Source organism: Antennarius striatus, chromosome 7 (assembly GCF_040054535.1).
Source record: "Antennarius striatus isolate MH-2024 chromosome 7, ASM4005453v1, whole genome shotgun sequence".
Taxonomy (NCBI): Eukaryota; Metazoa; Chordata; class Actinopteri; order Lophiiformes; family Antennariidae; genus Antennarius; species Antennarius striatus.
Genome location: NC_090782.1, coordinates 15,102,480 through 15,117,762, shown reverse-complemented (window position 1 = coordinate 15,117,762; position 15,283 = coordinate 15,102,480). Strand labels below are relative to the sequence as shown.

The window sequence follows — 15,283 nt, the reverse complement described above, 5'->3', positions numbered from 1 at the left end:
CCTATGACGTCATTGGCAGCAAATTAAACACATTTAGGGTATTAAAAATGGTTACACCAATTCTGGAAAAACACTCAAAAGCAACAAGACCCTAATTTGTTCAACCCAGACCAGCAGAAACATTTAGCCATTAGAAGGCAAACTTCCTAAAAAATACTGCTACTACTTTGTATTTCTTCATATCCAATGAGCTGGATATTGCTTTTAAGTCAAGTAGCAATAATCTAATAGTAGTGATACTGAAACTACAATAAATAAATGAACTAATGACTCAAATTTAAAAGTTGCTGTAGTTGCTATAATATTTATCATTTTTTTCCATCAAAAATTTTACATCACAGTATTTAACACAATATTTCAATCCCCACCAATGAAATTAATTTTTCAGGACTTACAAATTTCATTGGATTGTTTATTTTTTGCATAGAACATAAGGAACGTCCTATAAAGTACATGTAGTGTAGCAAAAGTAACAAATACAGTACACAAAACATTTACTTTGCAACATTTGATTTATTTTCAACAATAGCAAAGCCATCTCACAGAGACTACTTTGAATTACACAGAATGCAAATAAATATGGAGGACCATAGTAGAATTATTGACATTAACAACTGATACAAAATTATTTACAACACTTGGAATAGTGCAAAACCACACAAATACTGCCCTCATCATTAGGATTCTTGCATTAAGTCCATTCAAGGACAGTGAGGGTGTGTGTGTGTGTGCTGCCCCCTGGTGGAGAGTTGTGAGAAATCAAAATATGGCATATGGACAAAAATATTCATCTGACATCAGAGTGTGACTTTGAAACAGGATGTAGCAAAAGTAAACCCAGTTGCTACATCTCTTCAATAATGGATCCACAAGGGTTGTGTGGTAGCAATGTGGATATGCATTCTCTGGATAGTATAAAAACAGTCACAGGGAGAAAAAAAAAAACATTGACTTTTTGAACAGTCTCCAAGAAGCAGTGAAGTCAAATGAAGTTCTGAATAACAATGTGTTGTTCCTCAAAGGGACTTTTTAGAAACCAAGATGAAATGCACAGAATGTGAACGCAAGCAACGAGCAAAAGGCTTGGAAAGGACTGAAGGAAAAGACGACTACCTAAACTATTTTGGTAGGTAATTCCCACCACCCCTGAGTGAAAACATTTTTTTTTAAGTCTTAGCACTATCAGATACCACAAAACGCTAGCGTTGCCATTCCTTCCCAACCCAAAACACAGCGATTTGGACTGTGACTGGCACCTCTCATTTCTTAAAGTGCGCTTGCTTAACAGAGCTCTTCCTTACTGCTCCATCCAATCACATTTTTTAAGTTACTTACACAAACATTAAACGCTATTTAAAACAGCACACAAAGAAATCATGTTTGCCATGCACAATAATTTCTTGCATATTGAAATTTCTTCTAGTGACCACTTGATTTGCTGTTAGGAACTAGGACCTGACATTCTCATATTCAGATGAGCAGAGCGGGAATGCATATATCGTATCAGTCAAGTGTCCGTAGTGCTGACACATGCATGTACTGTATAAATACTTTACTGGTGCTACTTATTATAACCTGAAATCTCTAGAATGCCACTTTGCCTATCAAAGCGAGCGAGGTTTGTTCTGTCAACACGCGTCGCGGTTGACAGTACACCAACAGACATCTGTACAGAATAGATTTTACATCCACTCTTTAAAGTCAGTCATGGAAAAGCACACAAAAATATACTGATACCTCAGGTTTTTTGTGTCTTCCTCTAAAATATTTGTGCATTGATGATATGATTTTATCCAGTTGAGACTGCAGGCAGAAAATAACCTCTCAGCATTGGTCATTAAACTGATTTAAATCATGTCAAAAGAGGAGGAAATTAATACTGCAATCAAAACTTGCAGGAGAAAGAGAAAGGATAAGAACATTAGGAGAGTATGAAGCCACAATGGAGTGATCCAAGTTGGAGATTTTACCGATCATTCAAACACGCAACATTCCAAGAGAAACACTCAGTAGTTACTCAGTTTGAGAGGCAGATTTGCAAAATACCAATGAGAGGTGGAAAGGTAATGAAGAAAGGTCGTCTCCGTGCACTCATGCAAGAGATGTGCACCCTGTACATCTTTGGCAATGCAAAGCACCACGTCTCTGGTGTTGAGGTACAATATAAGCACAGCAGGCTAATGCTGTTAGGTATAGCCCTGTTCAGACTGCATGCTCAGCAAAAAAAAAGGTACATGTATGAAAGACGATGTAGAATAAGTTCACAAATATGGAGCAGCTTTTGTTAGAAAGGTGTCCGTCAATGTGCTGCACACACTTCAGTCTCAATGAGAGACACGCTGCAACCAGGCAGTGTGTGTATGCATTTTGGCTCTGCTTAGTGTGACTCTGTTGTGGTATGTCCATTTGTCTACAGCACTAAGAGGAAGAATAGCCCTTCAAGTTAACAAGATGTCTCTGAAATTGCACAGGTTGGCCATTTTTCCTCTGGCCAACAGCAGAGGACTCGTTGGGAGCCGTCAGTGAGCATGAATGGCCTCCAACTGTTCGTCTTGACAAAGCAGAGATAATACTCCAGTCTTGAGAAAACCAATCTCTTCTTCATATCACCGCGTGTTATGTGTCTTGGTGATACCTATAAAAAAAAAAAATTTTAAAAGAGGGACCAGTTACAAAAAAGCATACTAAGCAAACTATATCCACTTCTAACAATACAGTATAATGCCAGTATTAAGTTCCAACCCACTGAGGCTACACCCACTGCAAGAATGAATTTGTCTTAGTTCTTGACAGAAAGTACAGCCATTTATAAAAGAAGAAATAGATTACAAGATATTGCAACATGACTATATTGTGCAAGCACGACAAACAATACAGGGAAAAATGATTATGTTGTAACCTATATGTTGACATTAAAACCTCTTAACTTTTTAGAGAAAAAATTATCTACCCGCTCTGTAAGGTGAACTCAGGAAGTGCCCCAAGAGACGTCAATTGCTCCTCAAGGGCCACAATGCGTAAACCAATGTAACCAGAGGACAGCAGCAACATCACAACCCTGTAACATGTAAACATAATAAATCATGTTATTTCAAATTTACTGCGACAGCTTGTACTTGACAAAAAATAATTTTCATAGTAGTCATCATAGTCACTAAAAACACAGTGACACATACACATAATTATATTTCCAAAACACACACACACACACACACACACACACACACACACACACACACACACCTTGGCTTAATCAATATAGCTGGTTTGCAAAAAAACAACTAGGTGGCAAGCTGGGCTTATCTGCAGAACTGGGCCCGGAAGATCATTTAGATTCTGACATTCTTCTTTTAAAGGAGTGTAACTTGGAAATCAACAATCACATTTTATGTAATGAACAGCAAGGAATTGTACAGGCAAGAGAAGACAGAACATACTTTTTGAGAGGACAAGTTACTTACAGTATCAAGTAAATGAAGAGCAGAGAGTTGAGGGTGCTGGCCTCTCTCTGAACCAGAAGGGATTTGGCCTTTTCTGTCACACTCCAAACCCACGAGCCACCAATTCCTGAAACAGGAGATGTTAACATGACAAAATCATCAGGTTTGTTTTTCTTTTTCTTCTTTTTTTTGGGGGTGGGGGTGGAATTTAATTTACATATATTTAATATGATGGCTTACTTGATACTGAGAGGTCATCTGAAGACGAGCTGTCACTCAGGTGCATGTGCAGATTTCTAAAAGGTGAACTATTCATACTCGGCACTCGCTCTGCAGGAAGAAGAGAAGTTAGTCATTAGTTAGTCATTTAAGAAACCTGGCATTTAAGAAACCTGGCATTTTGGATGTCAACTAGCTATCATGGAAATGAGAGAAATAAAGGTACTTATTTGTCATACATAATTTGAGGTACAGGTAACACCTCAATTAAACTGGGTTTGCTCTTTAGCATTTGAATGAGTCATGTCAAGGATTAAAGCTCTCACCTCTGTGTGGTCTGTGCAGAGGCTCTTCCTGTAAAGAATGTGACTCAGAACCATCAAACTGGTCAAAGCTGCCATCCAGACTGGACTGACTGGTATTCTGTCAAATAAACAGAGAAAAGTATTTCATAAGAAACCATTAACCTAACATTAAACACCCACAAGGTTTGAAAATGGTGCCACAATGTGCTCTGTTAAAAGAACATAAAAGATTAATTTTACCACAAGTTTGCTCTTTTCAAAGCTGTTTTCAGCCGAGGAGAAGACAGGGCTACTGTTTGTGCTTCCATTCTGCAACAAAGATTTTGATTTGATACATTAGCATGACTGACTAGATTCCTGGAACTCAAGCAAAAATACACTGTTAAAATACATCCATAAGATAATTCCAAACAATATCCTTACATTCTTATCACAATTCCATTGCATGATTTCTGTATATCTTAAAAATGAAAAACTCACCTCTATCTGAGGGCAAACAGAGCGTAGCAGTTGGAAACAGGACTCTCTGTTCCTCAGCGACACAAATAAGAACTGAAAAAAGGAAAAAATGTAAAAACATTAACCACCTGTACAGCTCCCAAACCTGTGGATATTGCAGCCCCATCAAGCTTACCAGGATAGCAATGTGATGCGTGAAGTGAAAAACTGACCTTATCTCCTTCCGATGTGCGAACTGATAAGGCATTAGGGACCAGCAACGCTGTGTTCTGCTTCTTCACCATACTGATGCAGGACACGGGAATAATCACCTGCGAAAGCACAGATTCACATTTATTTTCGTAAAATAATATTGTTAAATTTCAATCAAGACAAAAAAAAATAGCTATTTATTTTTTATATATATATATTTGAGAACAATTCTGCCATGACAATGTGATAGATGAAGAGGAGCAAGTGCAGAAATGCAGTCTACCTTAGTATCCTTGAGCAAAACTGAGGAGTAGAAACAGGCATTGGTGTCAGTGATATACAGGCGGCCATGGTAGGGGACTTCCTTCTGCAGGGCACAGATGTATGCTGGGAAAGAAGAGTGCCAACATTTAATTTTATGGACATCAGCTATTGAGTCATTTATTCTCTATTTCAGTCTTCATCACCTACCATGAAGCAAATCTTCATTCTTAGGAATGTCTGGAAACAACTGGTGGAATGTCTTGTTGTGCTTCATAAAACTCTAAAATCAAAAATCAGGACGCTTACAGTTATGAATTAACAATTGACTGTTGGGAACAGCATTCACCAAACTTTTCTAAGGCCACAATAAATTTCACAGAAAATGATGTTACACGGAAAGTATGCCAAATATCTGCATTAAAACTTACACTTCGTGTGCCAGTGCCCTCAGTCTTCTCACAGCCTCGGCTGTCCAGGTCAAATGTCTGTGACCTGAGGAGAAAAACAGCTCAACTATCAGTACGGTCGAGTTCAAGTGAGAATACTGTCACTACAGGACATGAATGTGACTCCTGCAAACTCTGGTATCACACATGGTCAAGATGATCATTTGATAAGAAGACTGATACTTTATTCATCCCACTCTTTTACATATTTTTACACATGCAGGCACTAGCGTGTGCGTGTGCGCGCACACACACACACACACACACACACACACACACACACAGGCATGCAAAGGAGAAGGATGATGGCTGAGTGGCGGGCAGCTCCTCTCTTGTGCGACCAATGACCAAATTGTTTGGGGACAATGCCTTATTTGAGGGGACCTCGGCAGTGCTATGGAGGTGAACTGGCACCTCTCCAACTACCAGTTAACACTTGAAATTTTTGGTCCATGGGTGGGTCTTGAATCAGCTAGTCTCTGGTCGTCAGCCCAAGACCTAGCGGACTGGGCTACTGCTGCCCAAATCAATTCATACGTTAAAGAAACTGAATGGTTCCATGCTTGTCTTGAACGAGAACTTGGCAGTGGGAACCCACAAGTGCTACAAAATGCAGGAAAATATCCACCATGTTCACTGAAAGATTAAGTCTCAGACTATTCCTTGACTGGACTATGCTTACAGGCATAAAGTCGCAGGCATGCATGTTTACCACAGGTATTTGAATCCTGTGGAAGCAGTCGGCAAAAAACAGCCATGCAGTCATTCCATGACACAACTGAACAGCAGCTGAGAATCATGTCAGATCTGGTGATACAGTCAGAAACCCCCCAGAGCTATCATCAGCTACCTCTAATTTCTAAGACAGAAAAAAACATTTCAAGCACATCTAACAGGAATAAAAATTTCAGCTGCGATTCAATTTTATAGATATAAATAACAATACCTGTGTGGATTAATTTGAGACAATTGAAAACCTTTAAGATTACATAAGCTGAATACTGAAACATCTTGTTTCAACACATCATTCCTACCTGCTGATGGCTGCTTGTCTGGTGATGGTTTTTTGTTGTTCTATCTCTAGCTGGGCCGCCTCCAAGCTCAGGGCTTTCCTCGCCTCCGCTTTCTTAATGCTGCCATTGCTTAAGGTGCCCCTGCTTTTCTTCACTTTAGCAGGCAGCCCCCCACCGCTGGTCTCCACTGGGTAACTGCTGAATATTAGAAAAAAGGACACATGCAAAATGTTCATTGATAAAACCTTTGGCCTCTGCACATACAGTCAGTTGTTATGTTATCTCTGGCCACCGAAAATCGTCCGACTCCATTTCAGCTATGAATAAAATGTTTGTTTGGAGACTTGCAGATTTAACTATTTAGGCTCTAGGATGACTACAGTAACATTTAGAAGAATATGTGCTTATCTTTACGATTGATGGGGAAACATGAACCTTTTCCATAAAGTTTTATTGTGTAATTACTATACAAGCTGATCAATATGGTGTGACGCTCTAGAACTGACAACCCTCTGTAAATATGCAATGTCAACAGTCATCAAAAAAACAAATGGCTGTGTGTAAGAAGAGCTGCATGATTTACAACAAGCAATGTGCTCTCTAAAAGGCTGTGGTCCATCCCTGACTAGGAACAGAAGACCCAAAATGTTTACTGGAATACAAGTAACGCTAATGGCATGAGTCTAAATATGTAAAATAGCAACGACACAAAAGAGCTTACACAATAAAATCTGAATGTCTACATGAGTCATTTAGTAACCGTCAGAACAAAATAACTTAAGTTTAAAAAAATTACCATCAACAAAAGAACTGAAGGATCACCTTACCTCTTACATCTCTTTGAAGAACGAAAACTCACATACCTACTGACTGTAGGCATTTTCTTAGATACAAAAGAAACTCAACACCATATAATTTATGAATTATATTAAACAAATTAAAGTCAATGACTTATAGAATTTAAAAAAAAATGTGGATAACGCCCAAAAATGATTTTATAATCCTCTTCATGTTTTAAATGCAGTAGTCCTAGTTACAGAGAGGTTCCCCACATCCTACCAAGAGGAAGCTGTTGCAGTTCTGCCGTCTGTGATAGCAAGAGGAAGCCACTTGGTGTAGGAATGGTGTGACACTCCGTAGTCAGTGACGTCAAACATAACCACTCCCCCCCAAACCAAACGAGCATGAAATAAACCAGTGTATACACTCTAACTCTCTCTCAAACATACAAAGACCACAACGATGCAGGCATCGACATGTTTAACATAACAAGGTCCATTCCATGAAACCTTCAGTCCAATTCTCGTAGCGATTTGCCCCATGACGGGTTAAGAAAAACATATCTACCTCTAGATGAAGCAATAAAATATTTGTGAGCTGTTAGGACTGGTCCAATCTAGGAGTGGTGCATTGTCTGTATATGCCCTCAAGCAATTTTACCAAGGAGAAGAAATAATCAAGAACACATTTAAAACTAGTCCACTATTTGAAAAAAAAAAAACATGACAAGAGTTTCAACAACTGGCAGTGAAGTAAAGAACTATCAAATATACATCTATATGCTATCTATAAGGTGCTGTACTGCTTAGTAACGGCCCTACTAATAACTATTTCCTGCTTGTACACTTGATGAAAGACGTCAACTTCCTTCCTGTGACAGCAGAGTAATCAGGCTAAAGGTCAGAGAGGAAAGAATGAGATGCAGATTAAGGTGATCTTAGGTATTAATTCCAAAAATCGTTTAGTAAACTTAAGCATTAAAATGGTATTTGCATTTTCCAAAGAAAAATTTTTTCCCCAGGCAGTAACCATTCATACGTTTAGGCTGAAGTCCCTTCCAACAATGATGATGGAGCCACAAGCACCCTTTGATCATTTCAGTGGGTAGAGGCTCCACATGATAGAAACATTTACATTAAAATAAAAACCTTTCACTTAAGCTTAGAGGTCAGTCTACTATCTTTTAAATGGTTGTATTAGCATACCTATTCTGTTCTATTGACCGATCCCAAACAAAGATTCTCTCTACCCTCATTCTCACATGCTGGCAGTTTTTCAACCCGACAATCTAAAAATCAGGAAACCAATGCTTCCTTGAGTGTTTCTGGCCAAAGTTCCAGGAAATTCTATCTTTATAGTTTAAATTTATATTACACTGTTTAGAAACACGGACTGCAGAATCAAATACCATTCATGACTGCGTGAGAAGCACATTTAATGTTTTAACAGACATTAAATGCCTGCTGGCTTGAAAATTTCAAGGCCAAACCAGTAAAACTTACTTAACAGTCCAGTGGATTGATTTAAACAGCTTTGGATAACTATGTCCTGAATTACTGAAAACCTACACAGACAACTATTAAAAAGACAAAAAAAGGTGCATCACCGGTGTTTAAAAACAAACAAACTGAAAGGTTCCAATGTGGGGAAAAAACTTATTGTAAAATAAACTATGTGCTGCAGTAAAGTGCTGTTTCATAATTACCACTTCATATTTACAAAGCAGGAGGCAGCCTGCTCTGAATGGGTGTGTACCCAGCCAGACAGAGGCCTTGACCTCTGATCTATTTCCTTGTTAGGTAGCATGATATGGTACAGTAACTGTAAAGAGCTGAAACATAGCTACGTGAAAATTCTTATCTTGATGCCCCAGAGTACAGTCTGTGTCTCAGGGGAAAAAAACACATTACAAACTTGAACATTGGATGACGAAATCCTCTGAAATAAAAGACAAAGACGTGCTCTAGTTTGAGTAATTTCTAAAGCTGCAAGTGTTGACAGTTCTCAGTTAGTTTCTGAACAACAGACAACTAAATCACTTTAACCAACACTCGATAAATAGCTCAGGTCAGTATTTTTGCTTGACTTAACAAAACAGACTTGTGAAACACATATTTCAATTTACTCCAAAGAAATGGGCTATGGACGATAAATATTTTTCAGCAGCACAGTGGATTGACAACCGCACAAAGAGAAGTATGGGATTAACGCAACATTCTTCCACAAGACAGAGGGAAAAAAGTATAGCTTCAGTTTTAATAACTACTTAACTAACTACTGCAACATTTACACCAAGTTATAAACACTGAGTGCTGGAACAAGGAGGTCGACCAGTTTGCACTCCTTACCTTTCCTAATCCTCAAAACATTAAACATCAGCTCACCTCTTCAAGCCTTTCACTCCATCAACAGGTTTGTCCCACCACATATTCTACAACCTCTATAACAGAAGCTATCTGTTACACTTAGACCCCAAAGTATTGTCAGCCAAATAAAAAGGAAGTAAAGGTCTGTTTTACTGCCATACTTTAAACTAACCAAAAAATAATAATATAAGCATGTTCAGGAAACACACACAGAGAAGAGGAAGAAAAGTATAATGTCAATAACAGGTTTGGATTCAATCCTGACATGCACTTTCAGAATTTTGCCTTCCTGATGCCATCTGAAATCTTTTCTTTTTTTGACATTTGTGTAATAACACAGCAAAAAAGCAACAACACTCCACTGTGCCTACTTTAGTTAAACTGAAATGAACTGTAGAGTCGCTATGTATACCACAATGGTGTTTGTGTCTAGTGTGTTTGATGTGTGTCGACCAGTGTCATGTTAAAAACTAAATAACAGGTCAAAACACCTCCGTCCTACTACTACATTTTAAATGGTAGTGGTCCTACCTCCTGCTGCCGGCTCACAAATACAATAACAATGCCTAACAACAGGAAGAAAAACGATAGAAACTTGGGGGTGAGGAACATCTACAGGCAATCCTCAGTTTTGATGACTGTATTCACTTGTCTATTCTCAATAACAAGAGGCTCCTTTTATTTAATGCAGCCATTGCAATGTGCATGACAATAGATGGCTCACACTCTTTCAGAATAGGGTCACCAAAGACATTTGTGTATAAGTGGAAGGAAAGCAGAAAAGGCCATAAATAAATTAAATAGGATGTTGTAAATGTAGCAGAGCTTTGTTACCCTCACGAACCTGCTCTTCATCAATGGTATGTTAGCAACTATGACATCCCCATTCAAGAAACTCCAAGCACACTTCTGACAGACCTAATTTAGCCAGTAAGCCTTATCTGAAATGACAACTGATATATCCAGCACAGGAAGTTCCATCTGCCAGAACAGTCCTGAGTACACTGTAAAAATGTTTTTGTTTGCTATCCTGAGAGAGATGACCCCAGGAATCCAACAGCAGATTTGAGCAGGATGCCAGCCGGTTGCAGTCACGCACTGCTGTGACAAGAAGCAGCCAGTCACTAATTGTTTACATAAAGGTTAGTAAGGCAGTGCCATCTTCTGGAGAATTAGCAATAGTGTACATCAAAAATCCCAGGGATTCATCAAGATCAAATTACAAACAGTTCACTTTAAATTTAAACACTTTATTCCAAGTCAATCAGACACTAATACCTTAACATGTCTAGGCTCATAAAAGAATCCAAGATTTTCTAATCTGTGATCCTCTTGTTTCAGGCATGGCTTCAACACAGTTCTTTAGGAAATCCATTTTTCTTTCATGACCAGAAACTAAACTACCATCGTAAAGTAGAAACTCGAAAATATTGCTCTGGGTTGAAGTGACAGGATTATGTCTGAGCTTGTATGTAGGTGTGCCTTAAAAAAAGAAATAAAAGTGTATGCAAGTATAAGCCAGTGGTCATGGCAAAATATAATGAAGGCTGTGGTGGTCTGTCAGGGCTCAATCAACAGGAAGACTGTTTGTGTATGTGTGTGTTTGGTAAGTACAACCGAGTGTGTCTGTGAGGACGGAAAAAAGTTCATGCGTTTCAGTGGGAAGTCATGTGACCATGTGCACTCAGAAAGCTTTACTTTCTCAGTTAGCATCGAGACAGAGAGTCTTTCTTCAAGGCAAACCAGAGTTTCAGTGATCAGGCACGTGAGGAAGAGGTATGATGTGGTGAGGTGGCTGCTGGAAATTTGGACCTGACCCTAAACACATTAACCCATTCACATGATTCCAACCCCAGACTGCTACTTACGTCAAAAACATCAATTATGTTTTGCAGCGGGTTGATTAGGGTTAGAGTTGGGGGGCAGGGTTGGGGGGCTAGGGGGCAGCCTGGCAGAGTTCCCCTATCAATCATACTTCTACATTAACATAGTCACAAACTAAACCCCTGGAGGTGGCAGCAGTGCCGTTTTTGGATGAGAGATCAGCAGATATTTTGAGAAGACAGGAGGGACAGAATAGCAAAATTTTGGAAGTCGAAAAATTTCAAGCAGCTCATATGCGTACAGATAACGTTTCATAGTAATTCAGGGAGATACAATGTTGTGATCGTGAGAAAGACGACAGAGGTCATAGGCCTTGTTCAGACTAGTAGCCTACATCTGAATTTTAGCCCATCCAGATTGATGTCTCATAGCTCGTGTGTAGTCTGAACAGTCTGATTTTTGCGGGACGGATTGAAACCATATTCAGGAGGAAGTTTCGTGTCGGATAGGGACAGATGTATCTGCAGTCTGAACAGCTCCCAACACTGATAGGATACGGCCCACCGCGACATATTTGTGACGCGAGAGGAAGGCGCCAGAAGGAAGAGCGTCGCGCATATCTGCTGATCTCTCATCCACACTTCCTAAGAGAGTGAACAGCATTCCCTAAAAATCAGATATGGAAGGAAATCAGATATGCCTGCAGTCTGAACGACTCCATAGATAGGGAGAACAGATTGAGGTTCCAATCACAACCCATTCACTGTAACCCCTTGACAGCTGCAGAGGAGCTCACTATATTGCTATAGCTGTAAAGTGAAAAAATAAAATCATATGCTTTCATCATATATAGATGTTGAACATCATTTTATATGCATAAATAAATGATTTTATCAGTAAAGATACATTCTCAGTATTTTTTGTAGTTTTATGTCATTGTTCTGCTGCCTTCTCTGCTTTTTGGTCAAAAAAAATGTTTTGGTGACCCCCCAAAAAATCTGCCGATAGCTTTAAGAATGGAAAAAGGTACATACAAACTTCTTTCCTGATGAAAGAATCTACTCTTTCTTTTGATAGTTTTGGTGTTTACATAGTCATAGAACACAATATTCTATGGGTCTTGAAAATAGGTCAAAATGCCTCAGAACTGCTGGCAGTGTGGGGATCGCTGCTATGAAGACTGCTGGCAGAGAATGAGTTAAAAGTGAAAGTAAGATACACCTTAAGCGGTCCTGGATTAAAGTACAGTAGAATGATTTTGAAACCTGGGGTAGTGCTAGTTATATTCAAAAATTGTAAATTCGCAGCAGGTAATTTCACAGATTGGTAACACACTGGGGAATTTCCTCCAGCTGTTAAAAGTGCACATAAATACACCAGTTTCTCGTGTGAATTAGATATCACAGTTTTGAGAACATTAGTTTCTTTTTCCCTTTTATCTTTGTGCTAGGCCAGCAAAGTACTGTACAGAGATTCATGTCAGCCAGAACTTGCCAGGCAGCAATAAGCTGCTTACCATGAAGAAGTGATGATCCCGTCGTTCAAAGCAGAGCAGAACATTCAAACGCTGGCTCATTACAACAGATAAACCTGAAGAACTCCTTATATTAAAAATTAGAATGACCTAAGGCCATGACTTTGAGTGGAATTCATCAAGCACCAAAATGTGCTACTAATCACATAGTCATCTTCTTGGTGCCGAGCACAGGACATGCGGATGGTCATTAGCATTACCCTGACAGCAGTGGCATACAACTTCAACCAGCTGATTATTATGAGACCTTCCATAGTAATGCAGTCTTGCTGCTGTGGTTTTCATCGGCTAAGCTTTTTTCTGTGTTCAAAGCACATCTGATAATTTAGACATGCACAGCCTTCACCGCCCACCAAGGAAGCTCCGTCTTGAGAACATCGGCCAACAGTGCTGCCCCACCCAGCCTATTCCAGGCTCCTCCACTTAATCAAGTTCTATACCTGTTGTTTATTTTCTTTTGAAATGAGATGAAAGAGTCAGCATCCCATATTTAATGTAATTCCTGCTTTCAATCTTGATGCTCTGTAACATTTGCTTTGCAACATTCATTGTAGAATGAAGATTTCGTATACAGTATACAGAAGAAACAGACAATAGAGAAGGGGAAATGACTGGTTGGATGCTGGATTCACATGATAAGAGCCATTGACACTACCACAATACTTTCTTCTGTTTGTATTGGGGCAACAGATAAGCACCTCACTAACATTCTAACAGACACACAGCTACTTTGATAAGGAACACAAATCAGATTGGTTGGACTCCCTAGAAAGATAACTGAATGGCAAGACTGGTGTGAATGCAAAGACGATGAGGAAAGAGTAACTATAAAACATGAAACCCCTTGGGTAAGTGACGGTAGTTAAAAATAGATTTTTCTGAGAAAAGACTTTCTTGCCTTGTGTGTGACAAGTTTGTGAGATTCTTTGGCGGCAAAGTGAAACTTAAAGTGACGGAAGTGCAAAAAACCAAACACATAATGTAGGCGAAGCGTAGCCGGGAGGCCCAGACAAGCACCCATGTCCTCAGGCCGCAGTTTCAACAAGTCGCAAAGAAGCCTTATCTTACAGTACAACCTACTGTATCTGATCAGCGCTGAAGTAAATATATTTTATGGAACAGCAATAATATTACATACCTTAAAGTATATCTTTATGAATGATGTATAGCATGTCAGTTGCTGAGAGTAACAGGTCAATAACTGACGTTAGATACGCTAAAAACGTAACTGACCTTACGTTAAAGCAGCAGATTCTCGTATATTGGCTGCGATTACGCAGAGTAGAAGGGCAAACTTACAACAGCCATTGTCTACAAATGTTGACAGTCTCTAAATCAAGTGACCGAAATTCTACTAATTTTGCTAGTAAATTTCGAGGCGTTTCTAATGTGGATCTTTAACGTTGTCTTAATTTTAAAATGCAAATGTATCTCCACACGAATGGCTACCATGCTAGCAACATCTAACCACTGATCGTATGACGTATTATTCACACAAAATTCATAATATATCCCTCGGTTCTACATAAATGGATGACATTCTATTAATATAGAATAAAATGATCCAATTCTCAGACAGAATGGTGTCAAAGTCATGTTAGCCGTTGACATCCATATTGCTGATGATGCTCACCGGTAAATAGCGGTTCAACTAGCCACACTCATTGGCTCACCTTTCTTTCATGAAGTGCTTGATTCTGACGATAGCCTTCTCGTCGATTTTCCGAAGAAAGGTTTTCAATCTTTCTCTTTTGTTTTCAAGCATTCTTTCCTCAGCCAGTGGTCGTCGATTCTTGGGGAAACGACGCTCCACGCCAAATTCCACCTTTCTTGGTAGCGTCCTGCTATTTTTCTCCTCACTTCATCTACAGCTGATTATGATAATGAGCGTAAATCGGACCAAGTCATCCGACCAATCAGCGTCAGTGACGATTTGGGGAAAAGTGGTATGTCAGACCGACTCTCCAATCAAACGAGACTGTTGGCCGGCACCGCCCAGGCATTCCCTTATATGGTATACAAGGAATATGTTACTTGAGACCACGCCAAGAAGGCAGGATTTGAGTTATGTGATGGTCTTGTTTTTGGTCAATAAGTAACACGTGGATATAGCATTTCTTCAAGGACAACACAAAGAATACTTAAATCGACAGCGTCTCTCTCTCTTTTTCTCTCTCTCTCTGTCTAATTTAATGTGGCCAGATTTTATTCCTGTACTTACAAAGGGTGGTGAGCTACTCTGTCAGTGGCCTTGATTCCAAAAGCACAGCATGAGACACATCAAGTTATCCCAGCATAATTTATGCCGCTAAAAAAGGGTGCCATCCATGACTTCCCTCCTCCCCAAAGGAAAAGAGGACAACTGCAGAAGGAAAGCCACAGGAGTATGTGATCAGCTGATCAGGCCATAAGGTCAAATCTTTAAATTGCCTGAAGTCACA

The 15,283-nt window shown here is 39.4% G+C and overlaps 1 protein-coding gene across 4 annotated transcripts; it reads right to left on the bottom strand.

Moving 5' to 3' along the window:
* Positions 1–468: 468 nt before the first annotated feature.
* On the bottom strand, positions 469–14,708 carry si:zfos-943e10.1 (GRAM domain-containing protein 2B). Of its 4 annotated transcripts, none has more exons than XM_068320280.1 (13): positions 14,516–14,708; positions 6,360–6,536; positions 5,308–5,371; positions 5,087–5,159; positions 4,899–5,002; positions 4,636–4,734; positions 4,445–4,516; positions 4,205–4,273; positions 3,986–4,082; positions 3,681–3,770; positions 3,462–3,567; positions 2,951–3,058; positions 469–2,635 (listed from the first exon to the last, which is right to left on the bottom strand). In XM_068320280.1, the coding sequence occupies exons 1-13, from the start codon at positions 14,605–14,607 to the stop codon at positions 2,617–2,619; spliced, it is 1,170 nt and encodes a 389-aa protein (XP_068176381.1). In that variant the 5' UTR covers positions 14,608–14,708; the 3' UTR covers positions 469–2,616. The 4 variants fall into 4 exon arrangements, with proteins under 4 accessions (XP_068176381.1, XP_068176382.1, XP_068176384.1 ...); XM_068320281.1 differs by having other exon boundaries at positions 6,360–6,533; XM_068320283.1 differs by lacking the exon at positions 14,516–14,708 and adding an exon at positions 7,166–7,441 and having other exon boundaries at positions 6,360–6,533.
* Positions 14,709–15,283: the final 575 nt, after the last annotated feature.

What these genes read in the sequence shown, in the direction of transcription:
- si:zfos-943e10.1 (XM_068320280.1), bottom strand. Translation starts at nt 14,607, where the DNA reads ATGCTTGAAAACAAAAGAGAAAGATTGAAAACCTTTCTTCGGAAAATC. An exon ending in AAGCACTTCATGAAAGAAAG is followed by an intron (nt 6,537 to 14,515) that starts GTGAGCCAATGA and finishes TCTAATATTCAG; the next exon opens with CAGTTACCCAGTGGAGACCA. An exon ending in AGATGACCTCTCAGTATCAA is followed by an intron (nt 3,568 to 3,680) that starts GTAAGCCATCAT and finishes CTCCTGTTTCAG; the next exon opens with GAATTGGTGGCTCGTGGGTT.